This window comes from Callospermophilus lateralis, chromosome 1, assembly GCF_048772815.1.
Source record: "Callospermophilus lateralis isolate mCalLat2 chromosome 1, mCalLat2.hap1, whole genome shotgun sequence".
Lineage (NCBI taxonomy): Eukaryota > Metazoa > Chordata > Mammalia > Rodentia > Sciuridae > Callospermophilus > Callospermophilus lateralis.
In genome coordinates, this window is record NC_135305.1 from 66,517,237 (window position 1) to 66,533,425 (window position 16,189).

The window sequence follows — 16,189 nt, forward strand, 5'->3', positions numbered from 1 at the left end:
AGAGCAACTCTTTCAGAGAAGACTGTTTTAGTCAGTTTTCTCACTGCTGTGGCTAAAGGAGCTGACCTGAAAACAAGTGTAGAGAAGAAAAAGTTTATTTGAGGGCTCACAGTTTCAGGGGGCTCAGTCCATAGAAGCCTGGCTCTGTTCCTCAGACTTGAGGTGAGGCTGAACATCATGTAGGAGAGGGTGGCAGAGGAAAGCAACTGGCATTATGGTGATCAAAATGCAGAGAGAAAGATTCAACTCTCCAGATACAAATATATATACAAAGCCAAACCCCAGTTCCCATCTCCTCAGCCACACCCTACCACTTCAGTTACCATTCAGTTAATCCCTACCAGGGGATTAAATTATCATTGGGTTAAGACTCTTTCAACCCAATCATTTCTCCTCTGAACCTTCTTGCATTGTCTTACTTGTGAGTTTTGGGGGGACACCTCACCTCCAAATCAAAACACTATTCAAGACTCAAAACAACTGGATATTCGGAACCATTACAGATAAGCTTGGAGCCCCATCTTTATCCTAATCTGGCTCTATGCAATCTTTCTACAGAAAGAACATGAAGAGTGCCTGTGCTCCTAGCTAACACAAAGGAAAAGGGAACAGCATTATGTCCTAAAGTAGAGCAGAATGAAAGCACTCAAAATGTACTTATTAACCTATTATCAATGTCTATCACTAAAAAAGTAAAAGTGATAGATGTATTTAGTGAGTTCAATGTTGCAAATAAAATGATTATAGTGAATCATTTATTTATTTATAAAAGAAATAAGTGACAACCTATACATAAAATTTTTAGAGTACCTTTCTTGAAAATTTTAACACAGTAATTAAAAACTCTAGGACTAGGACTTACTCAACCCCTTATTGCTGTTTCCTCATGTCTAAGATGAAGATAATAATAATATCTGCTTTAGTCAGCTTTTTCACTACTGTGACTAAAAGTTCTGATCAGAACAATTTTAGGAGAAAAAGCTTATTTAGGGGTTCACAGTTTAGAGGTCTCAGTCAATAATACAGCCAGCTCCATCCCCCTAGAAACTCCCGGTGAGGCTGAACATCATGGCTGAAGAGTATGGCAGAGGGAAACAGCTCACATGATGACAGAAAACAGATCCATCTCTACTTGCCAAATACGAATACATGCCTCAAAGTCATTCCCCCAATGCTCCACCTCCTCCAGCCACAGCCTACCTGCCTTCAATTACCAATTTCAGGTGATAAATTCACTGATTGGGTTAATACTCTTGTAATCCAACCATTTCTTCTCTAAACCTTCTTACATTATCTCACAAATAAGCTTTTGTGGATCACCTCACATTTAAACCATAACAATGTCCCTTTCATTGAATTATCATGGGAATTAAATAAGAAAATACATAAAAAACAACAAAAAGAGTGCTTTAGCTAATAAGCATTCAACATTTTAGCAGATACTATTATCTGTTCATTTTTCATTTTGTTTTGTTGGTTTCTTTTAACATCTCCAGACTAAGTGGAACAATTTCAAAAATAATTGAGACTCACAAAGGTTAAGTACCAACCTCAAGTTTCTATCAGTTTACAAGTAGTGAGATCCTTCGAATCTAGATAGCTTGCCACCCACGCTGCTGTCCACATCACTTCCTCACATCATCTAAGCTTCAGAAAACTTTACTCAAAAGTTATCTCAGAATTTTAAAATTTATTTTCTTCCCAGACTTTTCATTGTAAAGCAATCTCATAAAAGCTGTTATGAAACCTCCCTCCGTTGCTCTTGCTTTGCCTCCTGCAAGGAAGGGCAATGATGTTCAAGGACTTTATCACAGTGTGGGAGGAACCAGAACCAGCAATTAAAAATGCTTCTGCTAACATAGTTTCATTGTAGAAATTTCTCATCAGAAGTAATTGTCTAAGATATATTATTTTCCCCCTTTGCTTTGGGGTTAATTTGTTCCTTAATTAATTCCCCTTCTGTCATGTATTTATTTAGAAACTAGTGAAAGACAAGAGGTTACCATCAGGACCACTCTTCACAGGTCATCAATTCACAGGGCAATAGAAGGACCCATGAAGCAGGCTTATGCAGCAGATCTCACATCCATCATGGAAGCCATGGATTGAAAAGCAAGGGATATAGACATTCTTAATATATTAGCAAGGCTTTTATGGTTAGAGATTAATAGGTAAATTAATTGAAATAAGATTTCTGACACTGTTAACTAAGACATGATTTGACTTTAATGACACCAAGTTCTCTTCTCAAATTGCTATTAAATATGCCTTTTAATGGATCAACATGTACAAGGTTCACTATTTCAATATAGAAAGAGCCAATTCTTAGCAGTTGATAATAATGAAAGTCCAGTTATTTAATGTAGTAGAAGTGCTTCTACTGATCTATGAAAACATGCAGTTGAAAACTCACAGATTGTTTTTCCAATTAGTAGACTTTGGGAATTCAAGCACAGTGTTCCAGAAACACCTGCAGGTAAATTCTAAGCAAACAGTGATACTCCAGGCAGTATATCAGTAGGACTTGAAACACTAAAATTGTGATGTTGCTATTTTTGACACCACCACCTGGTATATTATGGAAATCCCTCTGTTACTAGTGACAAAGTCTTAATTCTTGCCAGCTCTTTGACTTTACATTCCAACAGAGGGAAGTACAACACGAGAAAATATGATCAAAATGACACTTTCAAAAATCATCTTCCAGGGCTAGGGTTGAGCAGTTGCCTGGCATGTGTGAGGCACTGAGTTCCATCCTCAGCACCACATAAAAATAAACAAAATAAAGGTATTGTGTCCATCTCCAACTAAAAAAAAAATTTAAATTATCTTCCAAATAATGATCAGATTTCCTTGCCAGGTGGTTAGAATGGCAAAGCAGGTTGAGAAATATGCCATCATTTAATAGGATTGAATTTGCAAGGTGTACATCCCAGGGACTAGTTGATTCCTTCCAGGAACTATGACTCCAATTTGGATGGATGTCACAGGTTTACAATGGGGCTTCTTAGAAGATAAACCAGTAATGAAACTGTCACAATGTGGAACAAATTTAGTAGCATGTGATGTACAATTTACAATTTGTTCAGAAACTTTCTATAAAAAGTAACTTTCCAACAAAATTTAACAGATTCATTAAATATATATTGTTCATGTTTACACAGTTGTCTTAGATATATAATTCATATAAGATTTGAAGAAAGGCAATGATAATGTAGATTGTTGTCACCAGGCAAATTTCAATAGCTATAATGGCTATTTGCCTCTCAGCTCTTATTTCTACACTAAAGAAAGTCTTTGTGTTATCTTTTCTGTGATGCTTTCAGGAAGTTAAAAATTCTTGAGCCTTTCTACAGTTTTCAACAACTATAAAAATTTATGACCTGCTTCCTTCCAAGGATTCAAGCTATCCTATAATGGCACAAATTAAAACCTGAGCACCTGAATAATGACTATCAACCAATAAAATAGTTTAGGCAGACTCAAGTTTTTTTTTTTTTATTGTTGGTTGTTCAAAACATTACATAGTTCTTGATATATCATATTTCACACTTTGATTCAAGTGGGTTATGAACTCCCATTTTTACCCCATATACAAATTGCAGAATCACATCAGTTACACTTCCATTGATTTATATATTGCCATACTAGTGTCTGTTGTATTCTGCTGCCTTTCCTATCCTTTACTATCCCCCTTCCCTCCCCTCTTCTCTCTCTACCCCCTCTACTGCAGTTCATATCTCCCCCTTGTATTATTTTTCCCTTTCCCCTCGCTACCTCTTGTATGTAATTTTGTATAACCCTGAGGGTCTCCTTCCATTTCCATGCAATTTCCCTTCTCCCTCCCTTTCCCTCCCACCTCTCGTCCCTGTTTAATGTTAATCTTCTTCTCATGCTCTTCATCCCTACTCTGTTCTTAGTTGGAACCACCATTTGACCCAGCTATTCCCCTTCTCGGTCTATTCCCTAAAGACCTAAATAGAGCATGCTACAGGGACACTGCTACATCGATGTTCATAGCAGCACAATTCACAATAGCAAGACTGTGGAACCAACCTAGATGCCCTTCAATAGACGAATGGATAAAAAAAAAATGTGGCATTTATACACAATGGAGTATTACTCTGCATTAAAAAATGACAAAATCATAGAATTTGGAGGGAAATGGATGGCATTAGAGCAGATTATGCTAAGTGAAGCCAGCCAATCCCTAAAAAACAAATGCCAAATGTCTTCTTTGATATAAGCAGACTCAAGTTTTTTCTAAACCCCCAATACTGGTATTTCTATTATTAACTTTTTCAGTGTTTTTGGAAATATGAGGTTCCTGCCTCCAAGAACTCATAGTCTAAATGAGAATAAATCTTTAATCTGTCTACTGATCCTTTCCAGACTTTTTCTTTCTATGTTGGATGTCATCCACTGTGGTCTTTTTAAAATATAATTTTGTTCATGTCATTTCCTTCCCTAAAAAATGTTCATGGCTCTTTATCTCTTAAATAATAAAGATCAAAATACTTATAATGACACATAAAATATGTAACCACAATCCTATGCTTCCTTGCCTTCTACTAATCCCTGTGAGACACTGGGTACCGTGATGACACAGAAGGATCTGGTACTATTAAGTAGAGTGAATGTCTCTCTGTGTTGTCTCCTCTACCTAAAAACTTCCTTTTCCCTTTCTCTGCTTGTAAGACTTTCACTTATTTTTCAGAATCGTGCCTAAATGTTATGGCCATATCTTACCTGAGTGTAATTAGTTGCTCTTTCACCTGAGTTTTACATGAGCTTGTATACATATATCTCAAAATTTTATCCTTGGCTTTTTTTTTGTCTCCTAGAAAATGATAACCTCCTTGAGGACAATGAAGGCACAGTGCCCTCATTTTAGAAAAATACCTTGTATAATAGGTATCAATCAAAGTTGGCTGAATGAATGACTACTGAATTAGACATTGTCATCCTCTCTATCACTTTTATAGTCAATGAGTTAAGGGATTCTTATACATTATCATTTAAACCTCACATAACTTACTAAGCCAGGAATTACTATTCTCTTTTTACAGATGAAGAAACTGAAGTACATGGAGTTAAAATAAGTGGCCTAAGGCCACACAGCTAGTTAAGGAAGAAGCTAGGGTTCTGATGCTGGCCTGTGGCTTATCTGATTCCAGCTCTATGCACTCAGCCATGACACTTTTTTCCTTTTGGGCCTGACAGCTCTGTTGAATTAATGAATAGTTAACAAAGAAATCATTCCAAATGTCATAGTTTTGTTTGCCACAAACAGTGTATATCTCTGTGCTCTAAATTACCATGGGACTTCTTTAGTAAATAAGGAAACAGGCTACAGCCTTCAGCTCCCAAGTTTGTATTCTTTAAACCACCAACAAGGATTGCAATGCCTTTTTTATTGATAAAGCTGTCTTTGTCATATTATTGTTATTACAAGTGAGTTCAGGGGTCATAGAAAAATATGGATGCGTCAACTTGTAACTATGTTAAATCTTCAAGGGACATTGTCAAAAATCAATACCTAAGGCACTAAGGGACATGTTTTTGACAAGTCTGTTGGTGTCAAGTCGCCCTGGGAGTTATCTTTCACAGGTATTGCTGGCCAGCACAACCACTCTGGATGAGACATTACACAGACCTTTTGACCCCATCATCAGTATCCAGAACCCAAGCCAATTCAGTTCCATGTTTTCTCTTGCAATTAATCATGGGGGAAAAAGAGGAGCAAAGAGAGATAAAGACTGTTCCAGTGGGCAAAAATGCCTTCTTTTCTTTCTTCTAAGTACCTGCTGAGTCTGAATGAAAAAAAAAAAAAAAAAAGGTTATTTCTGAGATAATTTCTTGTTAGCATGGGAGCAATACAGACCCTTGTTGAATGTGGAGTGGCATTGTCATGGTGAAAACCCTGTCAGGACTTAAAATGCTTGTCTTCTGCACTAATGTGATTTGAGGAATCCTTCTTGGTCTGTGTGGCATTTCAGTCTCAATGATGAGCCATGAGAATACCAAAATAGATAACCTCACTATTCATGAATCCCTTAGTTTCAAATGAAGAATAAAATGTAAAGTACATGACAATGTAGATTGCACACCACAGGTTTTGAGTGCAATTGTTTCAGGAAAGATTTGGGACACAAATCATGGTAGCCGTGAACCATTTTTCAGTTTTCTGCTTCTATTAAGGAGTTCTTTGTTTGGAATACTCATGGAACATGACTGAGACTGAGTCATGCTATTGAATGGAAATGGCAATATGGAACTTTGACCCATGAATTTTGGGGGGTCCTGGAATGTAGAGTTGATCACTTTTGCAGATTCTACTAAGTAAACTGACATTTGCTATATTTCATTAAATGATTAAATCAAGATTAATCCCTGACCTTAACACATGAACTGTAGTCAACTTATTTCAATGGAAAATGTTTCCAGATGTGATGCAGATATGGCCCCCAAAAAGTGACTAATCCTTCCTACAATAACAATATGATTGGCATCCTCTATGAGCAGATAACTCATGTGATGTGAACAGCTTGAATTCCTCAGGCAGTTTCTCAACTATCTACCACCTCCAGTTCCACTTTAAAATACAAGCCAATCTGGGATTTTGTACGGTTAATAGTTTGACTTGATCATTCTAAATAGAAAGGGCACTGAGGATTCCTAGCATCAAAATTTCTAGAATTTTTTTTATATGATAACCTGGGCTACAAGGTAACAGATTGTTCAAAGGGTAGCCCTCAATGGTTCTCTTCCAGGCTCAAATATAAGCATTTAACTGAAAGAACAAAACAAAACATTCAGCACAGTCATGTGTGACAAAACAATTAAAGGTGTAGGCTTATTCTTAGAGAACAGCCCCAAAGAGAGATAAACTGTGAACAGCACAGAATACAAAGGCAAATCCATGGAGGTTATTATCAAGTCTCCAGATTCTTAAGACAGCAGCAACACTAACTTTTAAAAAATGTATATAGTTCAGCTCTTTAAATAGCATTTTTCTTGGAAGTAAGCACTTGATGCCTCTTTGCCATCTGGAATTTTTGTAGCTGAGCATAGGTCCACATAAAAGCCAGTTGTTGCTGTTCCCTTTAATGTATTAGCACAAGACTCAGAAGCCCATAACTTTTGAGAGTAAGGAAAATTTCTTTAGTGAAAACTCTTTTTAAAGTCTAGTGACTATAAATGTGCATAATCCTTTTTGTTTTCTATTAAAAATAGTTGGCATTGTCAGGACAGAAGGCACAAAACTCATGTTTGAAATGGGCATATCATGGACATCCTGAATAGGAAGAGTGACCCAATAGGACTGATGTGCGTGCTCACAGTTGACTCTGAAATTTTCCATCTGACATTCTCTTTTTTCACAACATGAAAAGAATAGAAGACTGCCTGAGGTCCTTCTCAGAGTTCACACTCTTTTGCTCTCATAATCACAGGATCACTGAAATAAAGCATGGCACTTGAAATCCTAAAAAGAAGAATCCTTGTGACTTGCTTAAAAATTGTCAAGAGAAGTAAAACTCTCAAATAAATTGGTGTGCAACTCATATTTCCCATCAGTGAACAGTAGGCTTTGGATGCCTAAAAGGGCAATTGGGTAAAATTTGGCACAATCCTAAAGTAAGAATAATGCGTGAGCAACTGATGCAAGCTCGAGCATTTGGCTGCTTCTATATCCTATTCAAGATCATTTCTCTCCAGAAAAAAACCCTGCTTTACCAGTAGGCCTTAGTGTCAGTTCATTGGGCAAAGCCTACCTGAAGTATATATCTATTTATCTTACTTTAGGTCTACATGGTTTGAGAACCAAGGCTTTATGATAAGGCCTTAGTTTGTTTTCCTCAAAACAAAAATGCATTTTTCAGTCTAAAGAGAATTAGTATAACGGCCAGATCCAGATGACATAATATTGACTTCCTTTTGTATATTCCTAGTTTATACAGAGATAATCTAGAGAAATTGGTTTTAAATTTAGGAAGGTGAAGCCCATCCTAAACCATCCCAGCTTACAACTATAAATATGGAAAAATGATGAAAACACTTATTTTAGAACATAGCATCTGCTGGAAAACATAATAATCACTGATTAGCATCCCAAACATGTCTTCTTCAGTTAAAAAGAAAAGTCAATATATTTGTGACTTGATATGCTACAATGAAAACATTGCAATTCCTAGTCCTGGACAAGTTCAAACCACCAAGAAAATGGCTAACTCAAAGTATTTGAATATTGGATAAAAAACAATAATATACAACTACACATGGAAATGGCTCTGATAAATGTCATTTACCTGCATAGAGCCTCACAGGCCCTAAGAAATAATGGGCTCTGCTATAAGGTCATGGTGCTTCTCATATAAATGATAAAGTCAAACTCAATGGTGATATTTATGGCTCGAAACTTTCATCCTCCCAGTGGAAATTTCCCAGTAGATTCTTAAAGGATCACTATTATCTCCATTGATGGTCAGTCAGTAAATGGCATTTATGGAGCCACCAAGAAGCACAGACTGAAAAATGAAAAAATACACTTTTGATAACAAGAAATGACTGTTTGCTGTCCTCAAATAAAGGAGTTTATGGTTTCAGAAATAAAGATAGACAAGTATGTTATACCTTGAAGTGTATCATCACAGCTTTATTGTGAGATGAATCAGTTATGAGCTTGTGTGGCAAAGTGGACTGAGTGAATCTGGGAAAAGGGAGTACAGTAGGTAGTCTCAGAATTCATGGGATCAAATCATACCTCTAACACCTATAGTAAAATCCTGGAACATGTTGTACCTCCGTTCTTCAATCTGTAAAATTGAATAATGGTAGATTCCTAGCCCATAAGATCATTACAAGAATTAAAGGAGACAACACATCTACAACAGGTAAAATAGTAGCTGGCACAAAAATATTAGGACTATTAAAAATATCAGAGATTTTTTAAAAGGCTTCTCAAAAAGAATATCCAAGAACAGGAACTTAGAGAATGGGAAGGCTGAAATAGATCTACTCTGTCCACTTTTGAGAAATTCCACATTGAAATCTAAAGTGATTTCTTGGACATACCATTCTGCAACATTCAACTTTTCATTTGTAAGTTCATTTTTCCTAGTTTTCTTCTTATCTCATGACTTGTGTAATTTTTCTCTTAAATCTGGAAAATTGTACCTCACCCTATGCAATATCACCTGGATTCCAAAGACAGAGCCTTGTCCTTTGGGGAAATCAAATGGCGGGGCTCCAATTTTAGCTTTTCTACCCTTGGTTATAAAAATTTGGTAAAGACATTTTACCCTGGGAACTTCTATTTCCTTCTCTACAAAGCAAAAGACTTAAATTATCTTTGTGGTTCCTTCCAGCTTTAAAATGTAATATCTTGGAACTTATTTATTTGTTCTCCAACAGCATTGATAAAACAATCAATCTTACTGGACCACCATATACAGCTTTCTTCAAAGCTGCTCTCTTTGAATATATTTAACTTAGTTATCCAATTCCTATTACTTTTCATTTCACCCACAAGTCCAAGTAATGTCACTAATACTAGGTCTTCCTAGCTACAATTCTTGCCTAAATGGTTCAATGAATGTTGAAAAGAAGTCTTTCTGAAGGAATTCACTCTCAGTGAACTCATGCTGACTCCAAAAAATTGCCTGATTCATTTCTAAGTGTTTATATGCTCTCTCTTAAAAAATTCAGTGCTAGGAAGACATATCATACTTGTTGACTTATACTTATTCTTGATTTATATTTTCTGAGTTTTCCCTTCTTCACCCCCTTTTATCCTCAGTCATCCCGTCATTGATTTCCCAATGACTGTTTACAATGATTCCATGATTTAACCTAAAATTTCTTCCAAAACTCCTTGCTAAAGACAAACACAATATGATTAGGAACTTGTGGTTTTTCTCCTACCTTAGTGTGAGTTAGCCTTTTCATATTATTTATATTACTATTTCTATGTTAGATTCATCCTTAATGGGGAGAATGAGAAAGCAAGAGGGTCTGAACAGTGACTTTCTTTTACTGATATAGAATCAACTTTCCTATCCATTAGTTCTATTTCTTCCTACACATCTTCTTCTGAAACATAATTTCAAAAGCTAATGACAACAACAAAAAATTTGTTCCATTTCCACATTCTATGCTTTTGTGCCTCTCTTTCTCACAGGTTCATGCTGGTCTTTTATATTGTGTATGGGGATGAACCCAACATTCTACCATCTCCAGTCACTAGTTGTTTTCACAATCAAATGTCCCAGTGCAAGCCAACAACCCAGCATATTTTTTGGAGTTCTTATCCTCTATGTCTTGTTAAAACTATTCTGTATTATATGAATTATTTTTTAAATCTTCCTCTCTCTTATGCTATATTCATTTTTAGAATCTGTGTCTATATGAAGCCTATCTCTTCTTTTAAAATGCTTTTTTTCTAAAACAGCTATAGCTAGATCCTGGTTTTCCTTCCTCCTCTCCTACTAACAATAACACGTTGGGTAACTTTCTTTCAAGATTTCACATTACTTCCCTATCATAAAATGATTCTTCCTTTACCATTCAAAGTAATGTCCAATGTGTAGGAGCTTCCCTTACTTATTCATGCTTTCTCAAAGAAACCACATGGACAGTAAGCAAGTTATGAATGTTTTAAATGCTCAACTTTTAGACAAATAGAACAGAGGACTCAACTGACAACTGCCTGGACACCCCCTCCCAAACCTAATATAAAGTTTTACATTAAAAAGAAAGCTCCTACTAATAGCAGTTAAGCAATTTATGGTATGTATCATGACATTGCTCTCCTGTTCTTCCCACCTGCCTGTCTTTCTGAGCTTTAAGTCTCAGGTTATGGTCACACAGTATAGGGACGAGAAGAAGTTGTAAAGGGGTGACCATGGTACTTGAAGTCAAAAGACTTGGTTTTACATCTTAATCTGCTTCCATATTCTAGCCAAACAACTATGAACATGTTTCTTCACCTTGTAGAACTCAGTTTTTACATATTAAAATAGAGATAATAATATCCACCACAAAGGGATGTTATAAATATCAAAGAAGACAATATATACACATACTCAATACATTGGTAACTGGTTTTACAACAGAACAAACACATTTTTAAAATGTATTAAACAAACTATGAACATTGTTCTTCTCTAGAAATCAGGTTGGTATGGGTGAGGGAGGGGAAGGAAGGAAAGAAAAGAGATTAATAATCTACTACTACCTTCTGCCTTCTGTAGTATTTATTTTTAAATTAATCATGTTTATTCTTATAATCTAAAGAAATTAATTTTAAAAGAAACAACTCACTATGATAAAAGTAGTTCTATGCTGCTTTGCTTGATTACTCTTTTGTATTAAATGTATTTTTAATGTAAGTCTGAATATCATAACTTTGAACTATGTTATTGATCCATGCTATTCATATAGGTGATCCAATTGAGATTATACATATTTATTAGAGTTCCATCTTAATGTTTCAATTCACCAAACATGCCTTCTTTTCCTAGAGTTGGTTGTAGTCTCCTCATTAAACACACATGCACAAAGTTATATATAACTTTCCTAATGATGGCAATAATTGCTGTTTTATTCTAGCCCACAGTCTTCCTATACAGGCTTCAGTTCATTGTGCACTTTTCCATGATGTCATTATATCTCAAGTTCATTGTCAAACTCATTTTCCTGTGTAGTCTTCCTTGATTGTGTATTGTTCTTAGAAGTCCCAGAGAGGTAGACATGAAGCCACAGTATTCTAGCAATCAAAAGACAAGAACATGTTTTCTTTATCAACTTCATTACTCCAGCCTTTCTGGGAGAAAAAAGTTCCAGCCATTTAGAATCTTTTCACTGTGTTCCTACCTGTCAGAAAACAATGTCTCTGTGTATTTTATACTCTGTCTCCCTAAAAAGTGCAGTTCCTGATGAATATACTTCAAGATGAATAAAGTACCTGTATTTCATTAAGAGATGGTCTCTCCAGTGCTACCAAGAGAGTCCATAATCAAGTCAAATCTCTGCACAGATAGGGCTTTATCATTAAGCCTGCCAAAGTGGCACATTAATCCAATGGCAGCCAGGTACTCATTCTAGAATAAATGATAATACTGCCTCAGTGCCACCTGCCATTTCAATCATGCTGAGTAAACAAGTAATACTACTGTTTTCAAATGAGTCAGTATAGGTCATTTTTTTCCCAGATTGTAAGAAAAGAATAAATACTTGGCATACTAGGTTTCGTCCACCCATTCACCTCCATTCTTCCAAATTTTCCCATATTCTGAAATGCCAAATGCAAAAAAAAAAAAAAAAAAAATTGAATTCTAATTTTTCATTATGTTGTGTGTCAAGCCCTCAATTGTCTGGCTATTCAATCTGTGGTTAAGTGAGAAATACCAGGATTTGAAAAGATACAGAAAACATTTTGATAGCTCTGGGCTATATCAAGTGTTAGTTTTAATAGCAGGCCAGATCTTCAATAACATGCTGTGTAGCTATGTGTGAACTTGGTTGCTGGTTTCCTTTGTCACATGAAATGATGATTAATCAGGACTCAGATGTCAGTTGTTTTATGTTGCTTGTGCTCTTTGCTAACAGCTGCCTATTTCAAGCTGTGCTCCCTACATGTCAAATATAAATGTGAAACCACAATTTCCAGAAGGAAAATTTCAAAGCACTCATTTCAATGCACTTAAAGTACATTAAAATATTCAAGTTGTTTCTGATTAACGTCCACTTAGAATATTATATAATTTAACTAAAGTCGTATAGAAACAAAAGTTTTCAGAAGACTGGGAGAATAAAAACACATTATTATTTTGTATTCCTAACTACATATTTCTATAAATGCTCTATGCAATCCTCCTCATTAAACCAGTGTCACTTTCCTTTTCATTTTTACAATTAATACATAAAAATACTGTTGACAGCTGATTTTTAAGATACTTAAATTTTGATTCAGAATAAGCTTTAAACATTTTTAAGAAGGGGGTTCATTTTTAACAATGTCCTCAATGCTTCTTTGATTTATAATTTTAAAAATCTGTAAGAATAGCATATTTGTATGTTTTCCCTTCACATAGTCCAAACAGAATCAATTTTTAAGAAAATGAAAACAGAAGAAGTTGGTCAAGTTTTTCAAAAGTTTAGAACAGTGTATGCCTAAGTTTTTGAGTGGACCAAATAGAATTTCAGTAGAATTGATTTTTTTTTTCTTTTGCTTAACCTAGATAATAAATGTCTAATTTGGACTGTCCATGTGGCACATAGTTCCCAAATTAAACTCTTTCAGAGACTGCTGTTTTTAGCAAAAGAGGGGGAAGTGAGAATTAAACACCCTGGCTCTTCTATACAACTGCAGCCAAGTTGTCTAAAAACTGAATTTGGCCAATTCACTGTAGTTCATTGTTTGAGCTCTAGCAGGACCCCAGAAACTTATAACAACCACACTGAAGGCATCTGAACAGATTTTCCTAGTCTAGGGTTTAGCATAGTCTAGAAAACTCTACCAGGTGGTGCCCTTCCCTTCTCATTTAGTACTATGCACTTTCCCAGAGCAAGCACTACCTGCTTTGGATCACCTTCCTAATATCCAAGTAGAGTATCCAGGGAAGGGTCTGATATACTCTCAAAAACTGATTTAAAAAAAAAAAACAAAAAAAAAACTGTGCTGATCTAGAGATGAAAGGGTACTGGTCAAAGGTAAGGCAGGTGTTATCAGTTTTCATGTTCATTCATTTAATTTCCTCGAAGTTTTAAAGAAAGAACTCCCTCTCTCTCTCCTTCTCCCAGGTGGCAAACCTGCTGAGGCTCTTCCAGATCCCTCAGATAAGCTATGCGTCCACCAGTGCCAAACTCAGCGACAAATCGCGCTATGATTACTTTGCCAGGACCGTGCCCCCCGACTTTTACCAGGCCAAAGCCATGGCCGAGATCTTGCGCTTCTTCAACTGGACCTACGTGTCCACTGTGGCCTCTGAGGGCGACTACGGAGAGACTGGGATTGAGGCCTTTGAGCAAGAAGCCCGCCTGCGCAATATCTGCATCGCGACCGCAGAGAAGGTGGGCCGCTCCAACATCCGCAAGTCCTATGACAGTGTGATACGCGAGCTGCTGCAGAAGCCCAATGCGCGAGTCGTGGTCCTCTTCATGCGCAGTGACGATTCACGCGAGCTCATTGCCGCAGCCAGCCGCGTCAATGCTTCCTTCACCTGGGTAGCCAGCGATGGCTGGGGCGCACAGGAAAGCATTGTCAAAGGCAGCGAGCATGTGGCATATGGTGCCATCACTCTGGAGTTGGCTTCGCATCCTGTCCGCCAGTTCGACCGCTATTTCCAGAGCCTCAACCCTTACAACAATCATCGCAACCCCTGGTTTCGGGACTTCTGGGAACAGAAGTTCCAGTGTAGCCTCCAGAACAAGAGAAACCACCGGCGGGTTTGCGACAAGCACCTGGCCATTGACAGCAGCAACTATGAGCAAGAATCCAAGATCATGTTTGTGGTGAATGCTGTCTATGCCATGGCCCATGCCCTGCACAAAATGCAGCGCACCCTCTGTCCTAACACTACCAAGCTCTGCGATGCAATGAAGATCCTGGATGGAAAGAAGCTGTACAAGGATTACTTGCTGAAAATCAATTTCACAGGTAAGCAAGGCACCTTTAATCATCTTCTATGGTGCAAACAGGTGGAATCATACAGGAACTGAATACCTTTGTCCCCAACCAGAAATCCTTATTTCAGAGCCACAAAAGTTCAAACTGTTGAACAGATATTCAAGGTACAATATGAAGGCTTTTTGAGGTTTTTACTTATTTTTAAGTAATCTTAGTTGATTTAGTATATGAGAATCAAAGGCCCCCTAGACTGATGGCCCCACTGTGGTAGCTGCCCAGATGTGGGCCATGCTACATTTGCTCTTTTCTTTCTCATTGTTAGCTGCAGGATATGACACATGTGACATGGCCATTTAATCTCCTTTAGCAGAATTGGCAACTGCCTAAGGAACATGAACTTCCAAGCCTTCCTTGTGGGAGATTGAGCAAAAGAATCTCATAACTTTCACAGTGGGTGAGAGAGAAAAAAAAAAAGTCACTTTTCCCAGTGCTTAATTAAGGGCAAAACTGAAAAGATACCCAGACATTGTAGTTTATTTCTTCTGTTATACAGAAAACTTTCCCTATAGGTTTTAAGAGTTGTGGTTTTTCTCAATTTATGATGTTCAGTGAAACTTTTTCTGAGAGTTTTAATATATATAATCAAATTGAAGATTAATGGAAGTCATTTTGATCAGTAGTGACCATGCAAAGTACACTCTAAGACACTTTTGCTGCCTCTTCTTTTATTTCTAAATATGGTCTGAGTATTTCTAAATATAGTCATTTGTTTTGTTATCTATCTATCTATCTATCTATTTATTTATACTGGGGATTGAACACAGGGGTGCTTTACCACTGGGATACATCCTCAGACCTTTTTACTTTTTATTTTAAGACAGGGTCTTGCTAAGTTGTTTGGCTTCACTAAATTGCTGAGGCTGGCCTTGAACTTGTAATCCTCCAGCTTTAGCTTCCCAAATTGCTGAGATTATAGACATGCACTACTCTGCCCAGCTGTATTTTATTTTAATGCATCTTTAACATACAAAAGAAAAATCTTTAGGTTTGCATTTTGTACTAAAATATGATTTCATTAAGGGACCAGTTCCGGGAACTCAGGCTTAATGCAAATCATAAAATGGTAATTAATATTAGACACAAACAATTTTGATGCCAAAACATTACAATGATACAATACTTGCATTTGCCTAAATTGCTAATAATCTTTCATGCTTTAGGGCATCATTCAAGATTACATAGTCTTTATCAATTTATTTATCATCTAAGACCTGAAAATGTATACACATATATGTTACTATCATTGAAGCAAAACTGGAAGGTGTCACATCCATATTAAAGGTGGTGGTACCTCAGAAGTACAGTGGTCTGGGCTGGGGTTGTGGCTCTGCAGTAGAGTGCTTGCCTAGCATATGTGAGGAGCTGGGTTTAATCCTCAGCACCACATAAAATAAATAAATATAATAAAGGTATTATGTCCAACTACAACTAAAAATATAAAAATTAAAAAAAATTAAGAAGTACAGTGGTCTGCAAAAATTGCTAGCAGTAGGCAAGAGA

The 16,189-nt window shown here is 36.6% G+C and overlaps 1 protein-coding gene across 1 annotated transcript in view; it reads left to right on the forward strand.

The window, feature by feature from the left end:
* Positions 1-16,189, forward strand: part of Grm3 (glutamate metabotropic receptor 3) — an 86,686-nt gene that overhangs the window by 7,250 nt on the left and 63,247 nt on the right. Inside the window, exon 2 of the mRNA XM_076862580.2 lies at positions 13,804-14,659. Coding sequence (XP_076718695.1) covers positions 13,804-14,659 — 856 coding nt within the window. The remainder of the gene's footprint in view (positions 1-13,803; positions 14,660-16,189) is intronic.